This window comes from Passer montanus, unplaced genomic scaffold, assembly GCF_014805655.1.
Source record: "Passer montanus isolate IOZ18808 unplaced genomic scaffold, ASM1480565v1 scaffold42, whole genome shotgun sequence".
NCBI lineage: Eukaryota > Metazoa > Chordata > Aves > Passeriformes > Passeridae > Passer > Passer montanus.
Window position 1 is genome coordinate 693,091 of NW_024369041.1, and position 22,684 is coordinate 715,774.

General features: G+C 38.6%; 1 protein-coding gene across 1 annotated transcript in view; it reads right to left on the reverse strand.

The window, feature by feature from the left end:
* The window catches only part of LOC120507259 (rap1 GTPase-GDP dissociation stimulator 1-like), a 32,317-nt gene extending 10,417 nt beyond the window's left edge, over window positions 1–21,900 (reverse strand). The window contains exons 1-8 of the mRNA XM_039719661.1: window positions 21,815–21,900; window positions 9,455–9,565; window positions 8,481–8,603; window positions 8,197–8,322; window positions 6,503–6,631; window positions 5,265–5,390; window positions 4,404–4,547; window positions 142–276 (exon numbers count right to left, since the gene is read on the reverse strand). Coding sequence (XP_039575595.1) covers window positions 142–276; window positions 4,404–4,547; window positions 5,265–5,390; window positions 6,503–6,631; window positions 8,197–8,322; window positions 8,481–8,603; window positions 9,455–9,565; window positions 21,815–21,818 — 898 coding nt within the window. The 5' untranslated portion in view covers window positions 21,819–21,900. The remainder of the gene's footprint in view (window positions 1–141; window positions 277–4,403; window positions 4,548–5,264; window positions 5,391–6,502; window positions 6,632–8,196; window positions 8,323–8,480; window positions 8,604–9,454; window positions 9,566–21,814) is intronic.
* Between the last annotated feature and the right edge of the window lie 784 nt (window positions 21,901–22,684).

Sequence of the window (22,684 nt, forward strand, 5' to 3'; positions counted from 1 at the left end):
CTGATTAATTATTCAAATATACGTTCCTGCAGTGGGGGGAAAGGTCGGTTGCCCCTCAGAACACAAAGGGCTGGTACTGGTGCTGGGCAGGGGTGAGCCCTGAGTGCAGAGGTGGCAGTGAGTGTGTGTCCAGCTGTGCACCTGGGATGGCGAGGCTCTGCAGGGCGCTGAGCGCAGCCTGTTGCACGGAGGTGTCCCCACTCCGCACGTGCTTCTCCAGCAGATCCAGGAGCTGGTGGATCACCCCCAGCTGCAGCAGCCGCAGGCAGTTCCCGTCTGAAGAGAGAGGCGCGACCAAGCAGGTGAGAGGTAAGAAACACAATGGACGATGCAAAATCAGAATTCAGGGAGTCTTTGCCTTGACTGTTTTCGTGTCTTGCTAAGATCAAGACTGTAGCTTTTGCATTGTTTTTTGCAACCTTCACCTCTTTAGAGAGAAGTGAGCATCCACTACCTGTAAACTGGTGCTGAGACAGATTCCAGTGGAGCTTAGCTCAAGAAAGTTTTCAAGGAACAATCACTGTCAAATTCAAAACCATAGGTTCCCCAGTCCCTTTCTTTTCCCTCACTACTGCTGCATTTTCCACTACACATGTAGTAGAATACCAGTGGCATTTTTCATTTCTCACCAGGACGGCTTTAAGGCTCTTTAATTTTGCTATTCTACTGATTTAAGACATTATTGTGAAACCAGGAATCTTGCCCACCAATGGTAAATCTGATTACTAGTTCTGTACTGCTGTTATTCTTTGTTTCTATGAAATAAATTGTTATTAATGACTCCTTGAAAGAATCAGAGCTAGATTTTTCTTACCTCTTTTGAGAAACCCATTTTCTGAAATGAGAAGTCTATCTGTGCTGCACTCACAGGAAGCTCAGAAAATGAATTGACCTGGAGAGATCTGGTTTATTAAATCCCAGTGAAAGAGCAGATTTGTACATTCCAAAAAACCTACCACTTTGCCCAGCAATGCTCTGTAGTATTTTGTCAGTGCATGTCTGGATCTCTCCTCCTGTCTTTGCTGGACAGGTAGCAGCTTTGTTTTCAGGAGCTGCTTAGCTCACCTTGTTAGGAAATGAGGGAGTTCTGCTAAGGAGCAAAAGAAAGCCCTCTATGCTACAGATGGCATCCTTTCTGAAGGAAGTTTTTTGAAGATGCCATTTGGAAAACAATTTTATATATTTTTCTTTATGCAGTTTGTTGTGCCCTAAGAGAAACCTGACACTCATTAACATCTCCTTATTGTGTGCTTTTACCATGTGAAAGCTGTTTGTTAAAAATGGCAAAACAGTGTGAACACTAAATAGAAAGACATAGTCACCTGGAATAAAGAGTTATCCATGGAACTGTACACACCTCATGCAAATACATGGTCTGGCCAAAAGTAGCTCTAGTACTTTGTTGCAGTAATAAGCAGATGGGACTCAGTTTCTTCATGCAGAAAAGCCAAATGTTACAGCTCATTTTTGTACAGTTTTCAAGAGCTCATGTATAACTCTAATTGGTTCATAGCTTTCTTTCCACTCAAGTAATTAGTTAGAAAATGCTTGTGTCTGTATGTGCTATGACTCTCTCTTAACCCAGGTGTTTACATATTTTCTTTGCGGATTCTTATGGCACAGACTCCTTGTTTTTTGCAGGTGCAAATGATTCTCTTCTTCTCATAGTTTGTTGTGCTCACTGCTTCTCATTCCTCTTGTTCTTTCTTATGGGAACTTAGGGGCTTAGCTGGTAATTCAGCAGAGCGAGGCCCAATTTTATAAGGCCTTTCTTTTTTATAATATCGCTACCTGTATGGATTCTTTCTTATGGGAACTTAGAGTCTTAGCTGGTAATTAATTCAGCAGAGCAAGGCCCAATTTTATAAGGCCTTTCTTTTTTATAATATCGCTACCTGTATGCAACAGTACTTCTCATGGTTCTAACTGAGTTTACAGACTGAGGTGTACAGACTTCTAATTTTTGTATGTATAGCATGTAAGAGGGGGCTTAGTAATTTTAACACTTTTACTGGTTTGGATGTTATTTCCACCTCAAAGTCACAGACACTCCTGTTGGCTTTTGAATGTGCTGTCTTTTGAACGAGTACCTATTATTCTTTTCATCTCAACATTTCACTTAGTAGCCTGTTTTTCCTCTGTATTCTTGCATATGTTAGAGCAGAATTTGTCAAATGCTTGTAAAATGTAGTTGGATATTTTCATGAGAGAGTTGTTAGTCTGTGAAATAGTTAGAATTCTACTCACACAGAAATATTTTGATACCATTTTATGCATACATTCTCTAAAGCTGATGGTTTTGCTTGTCATTCTTCAGGTGTTCTCTTGCCTAGTCCTAATCTTTGGAGATCAGAGTATATGAGGAAAATTGCCCAATCCTCCTTAAGAATAGGTTCCATAGAAATAGGTCACCTCTTTTGGTCTGATAAAATTCTACAGGGAAAATATTTTCATCTTCAGATAGACTAACCTTAATTGAACTTAATTTCTCTCCTCCCCCCACCTCTTAAACTGAAGAATGTCAGAACTTTTTTTTCCCCTCATGCAGTAAAGTGCAAATAGGCAGAGCCCATTAGTGGTTGCCTTGCTTTGATTGTCACAGAGCTCCAAATTGCTTTTCTCTCCTATGGAGTTTTTGCTTGGATAGCAGCAGAACATCCAATTTAATGGCTCATAGTTAGTCTGATAGAAACAGCTACTTTTCATAGCTGCAAAAGCTGTCTGTCATCTTTTCACTGCCTAGAAGTCATTTGATGCTGAGAACAGAGTTCCATAGGATTTTTTTTCTCTCAGATTAAAAGCTGTGCATACATCAGTGGCACACACTGAGGCATGAGAGGGATTATTCACTCCTTCCACATGAAATATCTAATACTGTGATGGGGAAGATGGGGGGAGAAGAGCAAGTGACAAAGCAAGCCATTCAGCTGAGTAAATTGAAATAGCCAGTTGAAGGCACTGGGGCCACTTCTGTGGCCTTTGTAGAGCCATGATGCACAATGGCTGATTCAGAGCAAGGTATGGGGCAAGGAAGAAAGGGAGTCTAGAAAGGTTGTGAGGTGGAGGTGAGGAGATGTATGAATGATAGCTTGCTTTGAAAAAAAACCCCAAAACCAACATTCAGACAGATGTGAGGGAATTTTTTCTAATAATTAAACACCTATTAATGCAGAAAGTTGAGCAATTTTGTTAATTGAGTTTGAGGCCAGTACAGTAGCTGTATCAGTGAGATAGGACAGGAAGTGTGGGGGGAGATCTTTTGCTGATTGATTGAGCACAGCATGCTTTCAAGGAGTCTGCTCATAAGAATATCTCTTTCTCTCTGCAGAGTATAAAGGCTCAGTACTTTCTATAATAGGAATTGAAAGATAAAATGGCTTATCTTGAGATTTCTTCCCATCTCCATGTCTGAGAAATCCTCGTGAATTGAAACATAAAACAGCAGTAACTCTGTGGGTTTTTTGTTCGGGATTTTTGTTTTTGTCTGTGTGTTTTTGTGGGTTTTTGGTGTGTGTGGTTTTTGTTTTTTTTTAATTTCTAAGAAATATATTTGCCATTAAGTATTTCCAGAGTCTCCTCTCTAATAAAGTGTGGTTCAGCAAAAAAAAAAATTGCAAAGGCTTGCATACTTGATACATACATCACCCCTTTTGTTATGATTGTGCCCCCCAAATTATTTTAGTATCAGTAGCACCTGTAACTTAAAGGCATGCAAGTCTCTAGTCTGCAGAACAGAAAGTAACTATTTCAGAACCAGGGAGTAGTGATATCTGATAGTGTTGGTTTTCTCTGCACTCACAAAGTGGCTTTCCATCTTTGAAGGGTAGAGGATAACCAACCTTACAATCTCTTTTGTAAAATTGGCAATAAGCCTTGCCCCTGTCTTGGTACCTGCAAGTGTCTGAATGTGGTGCAAGAATCTGTGTGCTAAGAGATGATGCTGCAGCCCTTAGCAAAAACCTTTTGTATGTACTTATTTGTGTTTTGAGAAATAGAGAATATCTCATATCTGATTATAATTAACCCCCAAAGTGAGCTGTTCTGTCAGTCAGCGATGACTTTGTTGTTAAGGTTAATAGTTGAAGACCTTTATGTTGCTGGTTGCTTTGGGGTTGAGAGTGGTGGCATGCAGTGTAAGTGGCTACACTTGGTGTTTTTTAAATCAATGTTGCCCAAAATACAGCATAGTAGTAATATAAAGTAAGTTGCTGTTAGACACAAGCACTGGGCTATAGGCTATAGAAATGAAAAGGGTCACGCCGGAGAATTCCTGCAAGGATAAGAGATTGTGGATGGGTCCCTGTTCAATTAAAAGAAACCAATGGAAATGGAAACTCTTCTGCTAGAGAGACTTTTGGATGCTAATTCTTTATGTACCTGGCCTGTAATATTTCCCTTTTTACCTCCAAGGAGCAGAGAGACAATGAGATCTGATGCAGCCTTCACAATGCATGTATCTTCAGCCTGGGAACTGCCTTGGAGCCTCAGCAGGATCTCAGACAGCACCTCTGGCACACCTGCATCCACCAACTGCACTTTCAGAGTATCTGTAGAGATCACAGTAAAAGCACATTAAAACTTCTTGGCTCCTTGTGGAAGCATTTCAAACTAGAAAGCTAAATCCTTGAACTTTAGCCAGTTGTTTTCCAGGTCACTGTTTTGGTTTTGTTTGTAACAGCTTTCTGGAGCTAGGAGGACACCAAGGCTGAATGAGCAAAGCTTTCTGCATTGGTCTTAGACATTTTTTGTGCTGCCAGTTATGAGCTTTCATGGCTTTAAATTCTGTGCCAGATATCTAGATATTTTTAGTGTCAGTGCTTGTTGTACTGCTACTTAGAGTATGCATCTTCACAGAATCACAGAATATTCTGAGCTGGAGAGGATCCAGAAGGAGCAGTGAGTCCAACTCTTAAGTAAATGGCCCAAACAGGGATTGAACTGGCACCTTGTTGTTCTGATTTTTAAAATTAAAAAATGATCTGTGTTGCTGCTTTCCTCTTACCCACCATGGAGAGTAAGTGTGAATTTGCTGTCTTTTGGATCTACTGAAATGCAGTGGAATGGTACTCTCTCCTTTCTTTCTTTGTTTTCTCACCTGTTCATGTGTTGTTTGGGCCAGGATCTCGCATGTTCTTGGGGCTTATTTCACCTGAAAGCCTTGATGGTTCTGTTAGCAGGATCCCATGGCAAACTTGGAACCCAGAGCAAAAACCAGTATAATACCCAGTCTATCCTTGTTCCCTCCAGACCAAAAGGAGCCTTACCATTTTCTGCAAGTGCTTGCAGGACCTCAAAGACAATTTCTAACCTCTCATGGCTCTCTGCCCTCCTCAGTTGTTTCACCAGTTGTTCAGCAACTTTTGTCATGCTTAGAGCTTCCTTGGCTGAATCTGTGCATGTGATAAAGTCAGGATTTAGAATTTTTATTTTATTAAATTATTAAAGATATCTCCCTATGATCTGAAATGGTTAGACACTGTCTTTGAAGGCTTTGTCCTTTCTTGTAGACTCTTCTGTTTCTTTGGATGGCACTGAGAAAGCAGAACTCTATCGCTTCTCCCCCCCCCAAGTTCTTTAACTGTTTATCTGTAATTTCTGTAGACCTCATAGATGTCAAATTAATCCTGGCTTAATTTCACTGACTAGTACAAGTCCATCTGTAGTATGATTATTTAATATAACAATTGGCACATGTCAGTTTGCTGTAGCAGTATATTTCTTGCCTTGATTAGGTGCTTCTAGTCTTGCTGGTATCCTAAACATCTGCAAGATGTATGTTAGCTAAGCTTGCCGCTTTTGACATAGAATACATTTCAGTTGAATATGGTATTAAATAATATAACAGCTATAACAAGGATAGATCTCTTAAGAGAAAAAAGTGGCATTGTGATATCATGTCCCCTTCCCTGCATATCCCCCTAAGTGCAGGAAGCAGTAGATCAAGCCAGACCATATATAGAGAGTGGTAATAACTTTGTACTTGGTCTTTTCCTTGCATTACTACTCACAACTTGTGTAAAGTAGGGCAAATATATTTTGAATTAGTGGAGATGCTTTTGCTTTGAAAATTGTTTAAATGAAGATGGAAGCCATTTTAGTAAGGTATAGAAACTTAATTATTAAACAGAAATTAAATTTTAATAAACAAGCTTTTAATGTGCCAAATCTGATGTAGTTGAAACTGTCAATTTATCATGTGAAGTTATGCCATCTCTTCATCTGGGGTCAAAAGATGGCTGTTAAACTTAATTGTTTTAATGTAGTATAAGTAATTGCTGGTACTCTATAAAAGAGTAGCTATTTCTCTAATCCAGATATTGTGGCCAGTTCCTGATTAGATATCAGCAGTGTTTTAAAAACAAAGCCCAAACACCAGCCCTTACCCCACCCCAAAAACAAAGCCCACAAACCTGTGGGCATGGAAAGGCAGTGACAGTGTGGAGATAGTATTTCACTCTAAGATGCAGAAATTTAAAAAAACTTTTAAAAAGACCTTACTTACCAAGGTCTGCCAGATTGTACAAGGCCAAGAGAGCAACATGGACAAGTGGTTCGCTCTGTGCATAGTCATTTAATATTCGGACCAGTGATGGGATCACTCCAACCTTGACCAGCTCTTCCTGAAGGCTGCCTGGTCAGCAAAGCAGAGGTGTTAAAGGTGCTTAAATCAGGACCTGATTAAATCAGTGGAAAGGGTCTAACTGGGATGCTTAGCAGCAGCAAGGTAGTCTGGCTCTTTCTCACACTGTTAGATTTTGTAAAGTTTTTGGTGGTGGCTCCAGGCTAATATGAGTGTGGAGGAAATGCAAGTTTGGGACAGATTTTTACTAAACATCCTGGTTTGACTTTGACTTAAGGTATTAAGCCACTGTGTCCATCCACATGTGCTTGCTGAGGAAAACCCTGATAACTGTTTTCTTTCTTTTTGTTGTTTGTTTTGTAATGAATGAAGGCTTAATATCTGAAATGATTTTGAGGGTGCCAAGAACTCTAAGATACAAATTGGACAGTGATGGTTGCTTAACAGCACAGTGGCACTGCTTTTGCAGCAGTGTCTTGCTGAGAGCTGGGCTGTTGCTTGGGTGACAGTGCGTGGCAGACACCAGGAAGGCTCTGGTGCTATTGTAGCACAGGCAATTGGAATTCAGACAGGGAATTGGTGAAGTTAATTTTTCTTCTCTTTGATGCATTTATTGTTGTGTTAGTAATATGATTTATTAAAGCGTGTCACAGTAGTCTTGGCAAATCTGTGCTGGGCCTGTGCTCTGCCAGAAGGGAAGCAGATGTGCAGGATGGCCATATGCTGCAGCAGTGCTGTGTACAGAAGTTGCATGAGCAAATGGGAATGAAATTGTAGGGAAAAGCTTTTTAAAGTCTTGTGTCATTCCCTGATGAATACGTGTAACTCACAGGGAGCTTAGTGGAATCTATACCGGGTACCTATCTTGCTTGGATTTCATAAGAGCAGTGAAGGAAGCATACCCACAAATTTCTGAGTGAAGTTGTGCAGATCCACACTAGAAGGATTAGAGAAGATAGATTGAAGGCAGAGCGTAATGGATATGAGATACTGGGTGAAAATTTCCGTATTTATTTTCAGTATGCAGTAAATATTTTGGGCAGTCTGGGAGTTAAAGATAAAAAAATCTTAAACTGTTTTGGGTAAGTAAATGAAAATTGTTTAACTTTTGAGCCCAGCTAGCAAGCTGGTGCCCAGGGAATGTGGAGCACAAAGATCTCCTGCATGCAAGCAGTAGTTCTCAGAGAAGACTATTCCTTGAATGGATACATATCTCAGTATTTTTTTAATCTCTTTTTTCCTAACACAATTTTTAAACAAGTGCTTTGCTTTATAGATGTTCTTATTACTTTGGAAGAAGTCCAAGCCATTCAGGATTTGGACCCAAGGCAAGTCTGCAAAATTGGTGAAGATATGTGTGAGGCTCTGCTCCTCTTGTGATTTCAAAGCAGTTCTGACAGAGCTGTGCCACTTGAAGTCAAAAATGTAGGGAGGAAGCCCAGAATTCAGGCGGTGCTTGGGGTGCATTCAGCCAGGTGTCTGTGAACTCTGTGAACTGCATACCTAACTGGAGGCTGAGGTACATGGTCTCAAAGTTATGAGTTACAGGTTGCAATGCCTTTTAAAATGATGCCTTAGAACCAGGGAAAAGCAGATTCTCCTCTGTGGGTACTTACGGTTATCGTAACAGATACGGCCAATGGCCCTCCCAGCGTGGAGCAGCATTTCTTGGTCTGTGCTCTCCAGCAAAGGTATCAGTGTTAGAACCAAATCTGCTTCAATACAAGGTTTCTTCATTTCCTCTGTGTAGATAAAAGACAGGGAATTCCAGGCTTTTGCCATTTAGGAAAAAAACAATTGCAATAGCAATAACTGGTAGCCATGAAACAAGATTCAAGAGTGAAAACGTGAAGCTAATGTGCTGTGAGATGCCTTGTAGTAATATTTGAGCATGACTTACCATTTTTGGCTATCTCTGAGAGCACGTGGGCTGCTTTCACTGCACATCGTGGATTGCCCTTCAGGACTTTTGCCAAAGTTGGGAAGATCCCACTCCCTCTGAGTAGGTGGAAGGATCTCTGCTCTGCAGTGATAAGAGTGTTAGCAGTACCTGCAGTAGGTATGTAGCTGTTTTGTTCACATGTTCCTTTGTTTCCTAGAGTTCTGAGTGGGTATCTGTGGGATCCAAGCTTCTGATTTAACAAGGTTCTTAAAGGCTATCTGAGTCTGAATATGTGGACACAGTCATCTGCTTGAATTGCAGCAAGTGTGGTTCCAGCTGATTACTCTGCTTTGTGCTGAATTGAAGCAGGGGTGGCAAGGCCAAGAGGAAAACAGTTTTATCTTCTCTGACTACGAAAGGATGCCTGCATAAGGCATGGGAAGTCAGGGATTAAGGTGCTATTCCTGAGGCATGGCCTAGCAATTAATTCTGTAGGTAGGCACAATACCTTTTATTAGAGTAGCAATTAGAACAGACAATTCCCTTAGCCTTTTTTCATCAAAGATATGGCCAGCTGGCCCGAAGATAGTAAATCACCATCTGCCAGCAGACTCAAATAAATGCAGGTTTGTGTCATTTTAGGAGAATGTGTAAAGGCTTTAGGGACTTCTGTATAAGTAGACTAGAAACTACTTTTAAAATGCCTGACCTGATAGGGTCACCCTAAATTAATTCTAGGAGTTTGTAATAAATAGAATATTAAACCTGGAATTTCTCTGGAGCTTTTGGTATTTTAGTGACCAGAAACTTTATCTGATCACAGGTAATTTAGTGAGTTTTATACAGAGAGAAAAGAAAGCAACACAGCCTGAGGACAGCTATAGTTCCAGCAGCAATCACTTTTTGAAATAGAGATTATCACAAACAAAACCTGATATGAATTCTTTAGAATTGTGCAAATGGTTGATTTGTGATCCAGAGTGATACTTAACTATCTTCAGTAATAGCCAGGAGAATCCCATTCAAACTTTCAAGGATCTGATCTTCAGCTTCTGTGTCATCTCCACAAAGCTCAAGGTATTCCAGGTGCTTATTCAGGGTTTCTACAGAATGAGATAGAAAACTTTGGTGAGCCAGCATGGAAAATACTGAGTTCCTTGTGGCAGTGCTTTTCAGTGCTCATGTCTTACTATAAAATAATTTCCTGAGGGGTCAAGATCTAGATATGCTCATACATTCCAAGAGCATGAGGTCAAAGGCGTGGTCACTTCTCAGACAGCACACAGCTCTTGTGCAGGCATAAACATGCAGGGATAAATTCTATCTGGAAACAGAAATGAACATATAATAATTGTGGCAGAGTTTGAGGTGGGGAGAAGAGAGGAATAATTACAGGACCCAAATCAAAATACCTGTTTATCATAAAGTCAGTACATGGAGCTCAACTATCTACTGTGGCAGTGGCCAGTAGCAGGTCCTGAAAGGATGAAAGAAACAGATGGGGTAAAATACTTCTCCCTTTGTTTCTGGCAGCTTTGGCTTTTAGGCAGGACCCAAATCAAGCCTGTCATTTCTAAATACTTGTTTATCATAAAGGCAGTACTTGCAGCTCAACTATCTGCTGTGGCAGTGGCCAGTAGCAGGCCCTGAAAGGATGAAAGAAGCAGATGGGGTAAAATACTTCTCCCTTTGTTTCTGGCAGCTTTGGCCTTTAGAAACATATCTAGTATTTGCATCAATATATATCTAATACATATTGATCAACTTTTATTTGGATTTTTTTTACCTGTATAAATTAATTCATAATTTTTATCTCCACATCACACAATTTCACCATTGTAAGAGGGGGATACTTTCCTTTGTTTTAAAATATTTACCAAAAAGGTTAAAGTTGATGGATTTTGAGTTGCTATTGCAAGAGAAATAAATTATCCTTCACTATTTGCTCTTCCATGTCTTGGCTTTTAGAAACATATCTACATCAATATATATCTAATAATGTTGATCAACCTTTTTTTAAAATTTTTTAACCTGTATAAATTAATTCATAATTTTCATCTCCACATCACACAATTTCACCATTGTAAGAGGGGGATACTTTCCTTTGTTTTAAAATATTTACCAAAAAGGTTAAAGTTGATGGATTTTGAGTTGCTATTGCAAGAGAAATAAATTATCCTTCACTATTTGCTCTTCCATGTCTGTCATAATCAGATGGGTTTTATTTTAGTCCTCCTTTGTAATTCCTCTGTCAATTTGCTTAGTATTTGCAGAAACTTCGATAACTTGCCTGAATATTTTTCCAGCTCACTTTTATTCTTCATAAGGATCTAAAATTTGAAAGTGTTCTCAAGACTCAGATGGACTGGGATTCAGACAGAGACTGTCATATTTGTCATGTTTTGTTTTCTACTCTTTGTCTATTTGAGAATGGCTTTTGTCCAGTTAATGAAAATAATCTCTTACCTTCCAGGCAGCAGGAGGCAACTTAAACCCCACCATCATTTATAATTTGGCCATCTTTTCCCCATGCGGGTTGTTCTGCATTTGCAGATACTGAGCTTGATGTGTCCCTTTATCCCAAGTCACACAGGATGATACCATTTTCCTGCAATTATCTATAGTAAAATTTGAGTACTCCAAATAATAAAAAAACCTCCTTACCATTCTGCTATTTCTAGGTCATTTGTTAATATATAGAATTGCACAGGTTCCAGCAAAGGTAACCTCTAATAATTTTAGCTTTCTATTGTAAAAGCAGCCTTTATTGTGCTCTTCAGACTTCATCAGATAATCATCTCTCACCAAGATAATTTAGACAGAGGTTATTGAAAGGTTTGTAGAAATTGAAATGCATTAACAGTATCTCCTTTATTGACCTTCTTACCAGTTCCTTAAAAATATGTGTTGAGACAATTTGAGACCAGTTGTGGAGATTCATCTCCACAAAAGTCAGCAAAACTATCTTTTTTTATCCTGTCTGTTTAGTAATCCTGTGCTTTAGTATAATCCTACAATTTACCTGTGCAGAGGTCAGACTTCTGCATTTTAGTTTTCTACATTCCTTGCAACTGTTTTTGTAAACTCATCCCACTCTTACTGCTGCCAGCTTTATTAATGCTGGTGTTGATCTCAGTGCTATTCTGCATGTCACAGTTAATGATGTAATGAATCATCTTTTAATCTCTTATAAACTCTGTAGTATAGCATCCAATTCTGAGAGTTATTTTATTGTTTTGTTAGAAATTTTCTGTCCTTTGAATATGAAATTTCCTCCATGCTTTCTGAAACAAAAAGACTTAAAGTGGCTGCAATTAATGTAAGAAATATTGATGGAAAACTGATGTCTGAAGTAGTTAATGTTTATGATATAATATAGGATGTTGCCAAAAGTGTAGTAAAATAGCATTTCTGCTTTACAAACAGTTTCACTGAAAATGCTGACTCATTAATCATGCCTTAGAAATTATTCGATGAGGATTAATAACTGATCACTTATTTTTGTTTGGTGGATTTGCTATGTTCTCTGTCCCTAATGTATCTATTAATTAATGTGAGATTTTTTAAAATTAATTTAGTGCATACAGGAATTTACTTCTGAGGAACAAAAGGGTCCTGAGCTGTTTTGAAAAGAGGATGAAGTAAAGGGAATTGAAGTAGAACATAATTACACGCTGTTATTGCCTATTAAGAAAAAAAATTATTTGGCTTAAAAAATTAAATGCAGTTACAAAAAAAAAACAAAACAGATTTGCTTTTGTGCTTTAAAGAAGTTGCCAACTCCAGAAAAATATCTGAATTCACCAGTTCCAGTTTTCCTGCCAACATTTGCTGAATAAATCATTTTGCGTAAATGATGTACAGTAGAATGCAGCTTTTTAACAAAAAAACTAGAAAAAAAAACCCCAAACCACCTGAGTGACCTGACAGTTTAATCAGGTTTAATCTTAAGTGAAGATCTAGTGGGAGTGGGCAGAAGGCTACAGCTGCTGATTGAGCAACATGAGATAAATTGGAAGCCTGTGAGATTGAATTATCTATTGAATTCTGCTTTCATCTTATCAAGACCCAAAATGTGTTGGCATTTGACTTCTAGTACTGTGTTCTTTAATTAGAGCAATAGTGATGTTTGCAAATACATTTCTAAGATATTTGTAATTAGGATCTATAAAGCTATGGAAAGACGGGATTTCTTAAGATGGAGGAGGTTTTTTACAAATAACAGGGGACAGTCTGTACTGATGTTTCATTGGGTCAGTACAGTAGTATCTAGAAATCCAGATGCTTTGTCATTTCTCCAGGGAATAGATAGTAGAATAGCACCATATGCTTGATGACAAAGTCCTTGTAAAACACCCCTCTGGTTTCAGTCTGTAGTATTTTGAAATGAGTAGTATGAGCGGTAGCTGACTCAAGAGTTACTTATAAAAGCCTCACAGAAAGCAGCATTTAACTAGAACAGTATTAAAATACTGAACCCTTTTCTCAGGACTCAGAATTTTATCATGCTTGTTATTAATAAAACTTGATAAACATGACCAGCTTGGGACTGATTCCTCAATACTCCTTATGTTTAAGTCCATGCTTCTGCAGGGGTGGTGAAACAGTACTGTTAAGACAGTTATTTATGTGAAAAAGTGGTAGATAGAACATATACAGATTGTGACTAAAACTGACCAGGATAGGGTATTTATTTCTCCTTTGTGGAAAGTTCCGGGGTGCTGACATTTTGTTTCATCCCATGTTGGAATAGATAGTTGGCACGGTGGAGCTAGAGGCAAACCAGAAGGATTTGTGTCAGGGTTTTTGCAGAAGTGGTTCTTGGCTAGCGGGGGCTGCGTGGCGCGCTGCCCGGCCGGCGGGGAGCCAGGCTGGAAGGGTGCCAGCCAGGCCAGCCAGCTGGTCAGACAGCAGGGACTGCCCGCCCCCTTGGCCTCTGAGGAGGCTTTTAGCAGAATAAACATGTTCTGAAGGAATACTATTCGTTCTCTTGAATCAGCATTTTTGCTAGAATATCGCTCATCAGCTTTAGTAATTCACCGTAGAAGAGAGGGAAATGGGAACTACTTGCCTGCAGGGCCTGAGTTTAGAAATCTCTTGAGACTGAGGTACAAAGGGCTTTTTTCCTGAGCTGAAGGCATAGATTATTAATTCACACATAAATCTGTACATAAGATTTATGATTTATTACTGAGTAAGAGGCATAGGAACCAGGCTTTTGCTGTGGGAGTTGGTTTTCCATCATCCTAATGAGAGCAGAGATAATAGTGCAGAAAACGTGCTGTAGGACAGCAACATCATGTGGCTTGTGCAGTGGGGAAAGAGCCATGAGGAGTGAGCTCTTTGGATCCTTTGAACCACTGCTGTGTCAACTCTCAGTGCTACTTTTGCCCTATACACTCCTCAGGGAGTGAGAGAATCCCATACATCTCCCCCTTTCAGCATCTGATTTTGCCCCTCCTAAAACAGCAATGGCTTCTGATTTTTTCCTTATTATAGCTGCTAACATGTGTAGAAATTTTCTTTGTTTCTAGAGGAAGTATAGATTCTATACTTCAATATAAATACTACTCATGGTATTACTTATTGTTATTTGGGTCCTGAGCAGTGTGAGCCAATTTGAGGGCTTGAAACAACTTAATCTAGCCAAATGCCTTGTGTTTTGCTGCCTCGTCCTTCAGTAATTTCACATACTGAACTTATTCTTCTGTCGCTTACCTTTAGTATAGTTTAGAAGGCTCTTCCATGACTTATTATCATCAGCATTATTCAAAACAGAAAAACAAGGTAATGTGTTTTTTCAGACCATAATGATTGAGGCAGTTATTCACAATAGAGGTCTATTTAGCTTTGTCTAATGTCTCTGGTAATAGATGATTAAAGAACAGTAAAAGAAGACACTATTTATCCCTTCCTAGGTATGCTTTAACTTCTAGTAATCAACTCCACAGGGATCTTCTTTTGTGGAAGTTTCATGTTGTTTAATTGGACTTAAATTCATTAAAGTATTTATGTCAAATTTGTTTGTGATTTAGCTTGCAGAACGTGGACTAGAGATAAGTGCCACAAAGTAATTTTGGATTGAGAGAGAAAATAACTCATTCTTTTTTTTTTTTTTTCTTCTTGTTGAAATTGTCATCTGGCCTTCTCTTGACTGTAGTTTGCTGTAAATGTGTTGTATCACCAGGGCAGGAAACAGAAGTCTCTATGTTGACATATCCTGTGTAACAGCTGAGGGATGAGGGTTAGGGTTGAGAAACTCCTAGAGTTCTGCAGGTCAAGAGTAGTTGAAAAGCATCAGGTGTAGCCTGAAGAAACGAAAATTTTAACTGATAATACTGCAAAATAGCTGATGGGTTTGTCTAGCAATGTAATTAAAAACAAAGCAAAAAGAAAAGTTGATCTGTGTTCATGTTAGTGTGGCAGCCTGCAAAATCATGTAGCTGTAAGTTTCCATTTTCTCACAGTATTTTTTTAATGCTCTTCCCTGAAATAGATAAAGTAATTCCTGGTTTGTTGTGGCATGTCCTAAATGAACCTATGGTAATGAATGTACCTGTATGCTGAGTAGAGGTATTACTGTATAGTAGTCAAAATAAAGCTCTAGGTCTCTTTGCCTGGGAATGTGATATTAAATTTGTTTCATATGAAACATAAAGGTGTAAACTGGGGATGGAAAAGTCCAGGAGGGCTGGCAAGTGTGTGTTAAAAGCAAATAAAGCCTGTAAGGTCAAATACATTCCTGCTGGCTGTGAGTGGTGCAGCTACATGATTATAGCATTTTGCTGTAACCAAGGGTAGCAAAAGCTGCTGCTTTTGATTTTGTTACCAGGGAAGGGAGGAGAAAGATACAATTCAATCCAAGGCAAGATTTTTTTTTTTAATTTCTCCTGTGGTGAATTATTGTATTTCATCTCTAGAAAGTCATGCAACTGGTTTGGGACTGGGCTGACTTATATTCTTTCCAATAGAACTATCTTATCTTGGTACATGAAGTAGAGTATTGGAGGAACAGATCCTCCATCTCTTCAGACTTTCAAACCCATGGCAAGGAAATTGTCCTATAAATCAGATAAGCTATTATCTATGTCTCTATGGAAAGCCACTTACGGCCATGTTAAAAGATACATTTTGTGTCTTTGTCACTGCACTCCAGGGTGATGAGATGTGGGAGAAAAATCATGAGATCAAAAAGGACCTGGGGAGAGAATTTAAAACTAATATCCTGAGGCTGAAAGGGATATAATTATGAACAACTCCTGGCCTGGCTGGTTTTTAACTCTTGTTCCTCTGCATTCTTCAGGAACTCAGTTCAAGGAGGAAAGGAGTAGGAATGTGTGAGTATAGTTTTTCCTAGAAAGCTGGAACCCTGTCATTACCTGTGAATTGAAATATCTCCTTCCACCCACTTTCAGAATCTGAAAGGGCCCATATTTTCCTCAATATTTTTCTCCTGGTCTAGACTATGGGTAATTATTCTCAATGTTAATGGCAAAATACTTAAGTGTGCTCTAAAAATACGTCTTGCCTAGAACTGGATAACAGGAGACAGCCCACTGTGGTGTCCCCAAAATTTAGCCTTTGCTCATTGCTTTTGCAGCCTTTCTGGACTGCATTGGCCCATCCTGAGCTCCTTAAAGTATTCAATGCCTATAATCCTATGGGCTGGACCTTTGAATGTTTTGCTATTCAAAGAGCATGAGAAAGCAGCAGGTTTTAAAGGAGATTTTCACTGTTTAGCCTGAGCCATAGGTGGATGGGCTGGTGAAAGCAGGAATTTAAGCCTGACTGGCTGGTACTTACATTAATGTTCTCTATTAATCACAAGGATTTAAAAAAACTTTAATCCATGTCTAAAATTCTCTTAATTGTCACAAATCAGGTAGGACAGCCACAAATGCTCTCTTTGATGTGGTGTCACACATGGACTTTTTTTTTAATGACGTGAAGAAATCACTTAGCAGTAAAGTAGAAAAAGAAACTGAGATGGACAAAAGTTTTCAGAAAACTAGTAGAGAAATGCAGATTCAGCAGTAAAAGGAGATACTGATATTCTGGTGGTAACCCAAATTAATATATTGTTATGGTGAGAAAAAAATGGTAATTGATTGTGAAATGGAGATTGATTGGTAGGGGAGAAGCAACTTATATTTTTATGATTTTTGGCTTTATTCTTGGGTAACTGCTTTCCCCCAAGGAGGCAGTACAGCAAAAAGTGTGTGTGAGGAAAGCTGTGGGTAGAAAGCATATCCTCTTGGTTTGTAGCTGATGTTATGCCCTGTGGAGTCAACAAGAAAAATGGCTGCAGAACCCTGACTGAAAACAGATAAAAGGAAAAATATGATAACCTAAAACAGGTCAGTGAGATAAGTCAAAAGAAAGACAGCCAAGTGCAGTCAGGAAGAACATATGTGCCGAAGAGCACGAAAATCTGCTTAATTGCATTCTATTAAACTTGCTCCTTTTTTGAGGGATGGAGAATAGGGGTATCACAATGTTGTAAGCTTGTGTACCAGTATGTGCCTTTTTACATGGAGAACATATGTGCCGAAGAGCATGAAAAGCTGCTTAATTGTATTCTATTAAACTTGCTCCTTTTTTGAGGAATGGACAATAACGGTAAAATTCACTTTAGTGTAAAGGTATCACAATGTTGTAAGCTTGTGTACCAGTATGTGCCTTTTTACATGCCTGATAATTTAACTGACTTAGTGTTTAGGGAACAGGTCTGTTGGACATAGCCCAGCTTCATAGGCTCATGCTGAGCCTGAGCTCCCAAACACTCCATTTGTTATGCAAGATAAGGAAATTCTAGATCCAAAGGCTGGAAGTCATGCTGCAGGAATAGTCACAAATATGCTGTGCTCAAAAGCAATGAGTAATGCACCATCAGCACAATTTGTGTTTGGGTAATATTTTCAGGCAGGTTTTTTTTTATAAACAAGGGGTTAGGAACCTTGATGGTTTAAATCAAAGTTCAACTTCTTTGACAGTTGTTTGGTTCCAGAAGGTGCTGATTTCATCATGTATTGTGAAAGAGGAGTAAATTGTCAGTGCAGCAAAGCTACATGTGAGCAGATAAGCAATCAGACAAATTGTGACAGCTGGGGATAAATTGGCTTCATTTATGGAAATGAATGATATTTTCGTCTTGCTCACTGGAGATCTAGTTTTCTGCATTTGTTGAGTGATGTTGGTCTCTAAAGACACCTTTGATCATACAGTTAATATATATCTTAAGTTTTGCAGCATACAGTGAATTAAAGGAACCTTTCCCTGTGGTTATCATGTGTGTATGGGAAGTGGGCCATAGTCTCAGCCAAATAGCATTCAGCCTAATTTTCCTGGCTCCCTAAATTTAGCTTGAAGAGCTGTCAGTGGAGAAAAAACCAATTAGACTCCATGGCAGAGAAAACACTAATTTCCTTTGGCTGACAACTCCTACAAGGGGCTTTTTGGCCAAGCAAAAGAACATCTGTGTAAAAGCAGAAGCCTTTTTTGCTGATATGAAAGCACGAGCCCAGCCCTCAGCTCTCCCTGCTAATCAATCTGCTGGGAGCGTAGGTGGGTGTTGGACACAGCTGGCAGAGCAAGGAGGCCCCACCAGGGAGCCCAGTGGCAGGACATATGTGGGGAGATGGCAAATAACAAAGCAAATGCAATTATTGGCCTTTTGTGCCTTGACTCCACCTAAACAAGCACAGCACAAAGGTTCCACTGTCCAGATTAAAATTCCTGAACTTCTAGGGTTTAATTAATGGTGGCTTCTATGCAAGTAAACTCAGAGGCCTGAACATTTGTTCTCCTTGTGTATGACAAATGTTGTTTGAAGAGCGATAATACAAAGATATATTTTAGGCCTGGAAAGGGCATTCATTTCACTTTTTATTCTCTGGTACAATGCCAAAAAAAGTGTATTTTGTCTGCAACTTGTCCTCTACCTGCACCTGTCTTGTTCTTCCTAATTGCTTGTATGACTCCACTCAAGATCTGGAAAAAGCCATTGAGAGAGGGGGATTTTGTTTCTGCACTGTTGAAGATAAGGGGATTGCATGACTTATGGTGTGAGGTCCCTTATTCATCTCGGAGATCTCCAGAACAAAATGGACAGTAGTTGGAATTTGACTAAATTCTGTTAAATATAAAATTTTGTAGCACTGTCTGGAATTTTGTAGTGCTGAATATTATGGTGTTGATCCCGACATGTGCTTTTGACCCATTTTATAATGAGATGTGAAGAGGATCCTTAGAAGACATTATTGAAGTTGGTTGCATAATGGACGTGCCAGGAATATTTTCCTTGCTTAGTGGGTGTGTGTGTTTGGATATTTTTATGCAGTATAAGAGACTTTGTAACATAAAAAAAGTTGTTCTCTCTTCTGACACACATTTTAAAACCTGTGGCCTTATAAGCTCTGTTGTTGCTTAATGCAAGTAACATGCTGCTGTAAGATATGACCTACAATTTAGAGCTCTGCTCCTAACCCAACTTGCTCAGCAGAATCTGCTTACTCGTGCATCACTTTTTCAATATCTATAAAGTGTTACTTTTATGCTTGTTCCCAGCAGAGCAAGAAGGATCAGATTTTAAATGTATGCAGGTAGGCACAGGTGTCTTAGCAATTTTGAAAATTCTTTTTTTTTTTTCCCTGGGTAATTTCTTGTTTGTTTTAACTTAGTGATGTTGACCTGGTTACCTGTGCTGTGTGAGTAGGTTTGAGCTCTGCTGCATGAGTGGATTGATGTTGCCTGGGCATTGAAGGTTGCAATAAGATTTTCCTGGACAAATTCATGTTTACGTAATGCTGTGCAAGTTTTTTTGATGTTACCTAGAACTATCTGATTCAAAATTCTTGGCAGGTTTCTCTCAATTTTTTGTCTGGAAGGAATGCTTGCAACCATTAGAAATTATCTAAATAATTTTATGAATATCAAAATTCTAAGTGGGTGGGAGGGGCTTTTCAGAAAAAGAAACATTTAATAAAGGGAGGGATGGACTGTCTCTGAGCAAGTCCTAAGATTCTTTTGTTGTGCTGAACTTGTCTTGGCTAAATTTCTTTGTGGCTAGATTTTCCTATTGTTCTACTTTTTTTTTTTTGCACAAATAAGTTAAAGAATGATAAAATTATTTGGTAAAATAGTTTTGGTATGCTAGATTCAACACCTATATTAAACAGCACTGATTCCAAATACTTCTGATAATTCTAATAGTCTGAAGATATTCTCTAATTTGTAACATGGGGTAATTTCTTTTAAATGGGCATTTGTTTTTCTTGTCTGGAATAGGTGTTTTTGAAGGAGTTTCTACAGATGTTTCAGTAAAGCTGAGCTGCTTTTATTCCCAAATGTTTTTAGTCTTGACAGGATATAGTTTTGTACTCTTGACTACAAAGGACCATAGCAAAGTCCCCATTCCAGTTTATAAACAACAACATACTGTCACTGTCCTTCCCTGGACTGGGCCCTGAATGAAGAACTTTTTCTGTATAGATTTAATTTTGATTGTATTTCCATTAGAGAACAGCTCCCCCTGAAATTTTGATTTTGATATTAGAACAGTGAAAAGATAATTTGGCTCTTTCCAAGCAGAACTGTATTTTATTTACTTAGTTTAGATTTTTTTAGTGCCTGTGGAAGGATCCCAAAGCACAAGAATTTTTGGTGCAGTCTATTTCTAGTTCTAAAGAATAAGAATAGCTGAATTTTCATTAGGTTCTAGACAGCAATAAGTTTGCTGACTCTGATTTATTTAAGTGCATCTGATGCAATGCTTTAAAATCAAGAAGGAAAAGCAACTTGTATTAAAAGCAGCAGCTGTGGGATTTCCCTATGGTATTGATGTATTATGGGTTTATAATGCTGTTGAAGCAAATGGCAAGGTGCTGGGGAATGCTGAAAAGTGCACACACAAGGAATTTGTAATATTTTCCTGGCTGGCTTTAGTATTTTTAGTTGTAAGGAAGGTAACATAGTCTACATCTAAAAATTATCTGAATTGTTATATGATTTTACAGGAATGAATGGTTTTGGTTTTTGGTTTGTTTTCTTTCTTTTTTTTTTTTTAAGATAAGTTTGACAGACCTGTACTTAGAAGTGTGTGGGTTTCTGTTTGTCATTTCTTATTATCCTGCCCAGAGTTTTGTACTTGGGCAACAGAAACAGTGCTATATGAGTAAAATCAGGCTGGAAAGAGCAGGAGCAAAAGTGGGAATAAAAACTTTGAGCCATGACCTACAAATATATCAAAAGGATAAGCCTTCTGAGCAGAACATTCAGAAAGTAGGACAGGTACACATAAATGATGTAGAAGAAACAATTCACCAAGTTCAGCTGTCTCCACCTGAATTGCAATAGAAAGCCAGTCCTATAGAAATGACCTGTACAGCAGAGGTAGTTTAACCAGAAGCAATACCTGTCTAATACTACATTAGTCCACTTATGTTTCTGACTGTTTAAAGTGCTTTTAATTTAAATTTTGACCTACTTTTTTGTCAGTGTCCCTAAACTACTGAAATGCCTAACATTACTTGAATAGTCATTTAATTGACTGGGAAGGTAATTACTCTAAATAGCAGCTCAGTTGTCATACTGCTCTTAAAGAGAGATTATTTAAACATATTGAGTATTGCTAAGATTAGTTCTGCTGATGTCACGAGGTCTGGCTGTGACGTGAGTTGCCATCACATGAATGAAGGTGGAAGGCTGAGCCCTTTGATCCCATTAACCAATACCTTGGAATGATCTGGAGACAAATGGAAATTAAAGTTTCAAAGGTATATTTTAAATCCAGTATGAAAGGCATTCCTTTCACGTGGAAAGGTCAGAGCTAAGGGCTTGTACTCCAGCTTTCCCTGTGCTGAGGGTTGAGTCATAAAGAAGCATATTCAAAGGTTGGACCACCTAAATACAGCTCCAGTCCTCTCAGCAGTGTTTGGCAATGTGCAGCATGTGTGCAGAGGCACATGTCAGCATAGTTGCTTTGATGGATGTTGTACTGTCAATGGAGAGGAATGAATTTCTGTTCTCTTTCAAATACTTACATTTCATAAGAAGTCATAATTTCCAATGCTTTAAGTTCCCTTTACACTGCCATTCCTATAATTTACTAGTTTTCTTTAAACCAGCCTTAATTTTCATGTGACTGTAAGTGTTAAGTATTGTTTGAAATAGAAGACACAAGAATTTTAGGTCACCTATAGTGTTGCATTTATCATAGAGTTACACTTGTATATTTAAATGATCCTAAATTAGTTTTCTATTTCTGTCACATGCATCTGCAATTTCTAGATGAGAGAAAATTAAGCACAGACTAGAGATTGTATCTATCTATAGTTAACAAGAGCTTTACTTACCCATAAAAGCTGTAGCTCTCCAGAATGGGGACAATAAAGAGCAGCTGATCTGTACTGTGACTCTGTGTCCTTTACAGCTACCACGCTGTGAGTAAGGGGAATATTTTATAGCTTTCAAGCTGATGAGCAGCCCACAGCATGCTCACTCTTTCCTCCTCCTGCCTTTTTCTGTGACCCTGCTCTTCAAATGCATCTAATACTCCATAATTACTTAATCCTCCAGCACTACTTTTGTTTCCAGTTCTTAGATGTCATTAACAGAAATGGAAACATAGTAATTATCACACTGGGAGAGATCCTTTCACATCTCCAAAACAGTTTTTATGAATTTCCCTTTGCTGTCATTCAGAAGAGTGATTATTGAATCTAATAAGGGACAGAGTTCCAAGAGAAACTAGATTACAATTGGCATCTATTTGCAGTCAGATTTAAGAGTGTTCCTAGAAGCTGATTTTAAAGTCTAGCCAAGTTTCATCCATATCTGGACCTCACCTGGCAGGTGCTAAGTGCTTGAGAAATGGTCCAAACCCTTCACACTCATATTTCAAGCCTGTGGCTGAAATATAAAAGAGGAATTTTTTTTTTTGTAAAGAAAACTTTAGGACCTGAGGGTGCTGTCTCTGTCTTACTGGTTTTTGATCAAGTAGAATGCTTTCTGAAATATTCTCAATTATAATTTTGTAATGGTTATTTAAAAATCATGGCATTTCAAAAAATGGTTGTCAAAAAATTGCTGGTTTTGAAGCAATAGTTTGAAAATAATGGTTTGAAAAATAATATAGTTGTTTTGTTTCTTCCTGTTGCCTTTCCAAGCCCACTTTGTGAGGGAGTTGAATCTCTAATAAATAAGAGGCAGTTATAGGACAGCTT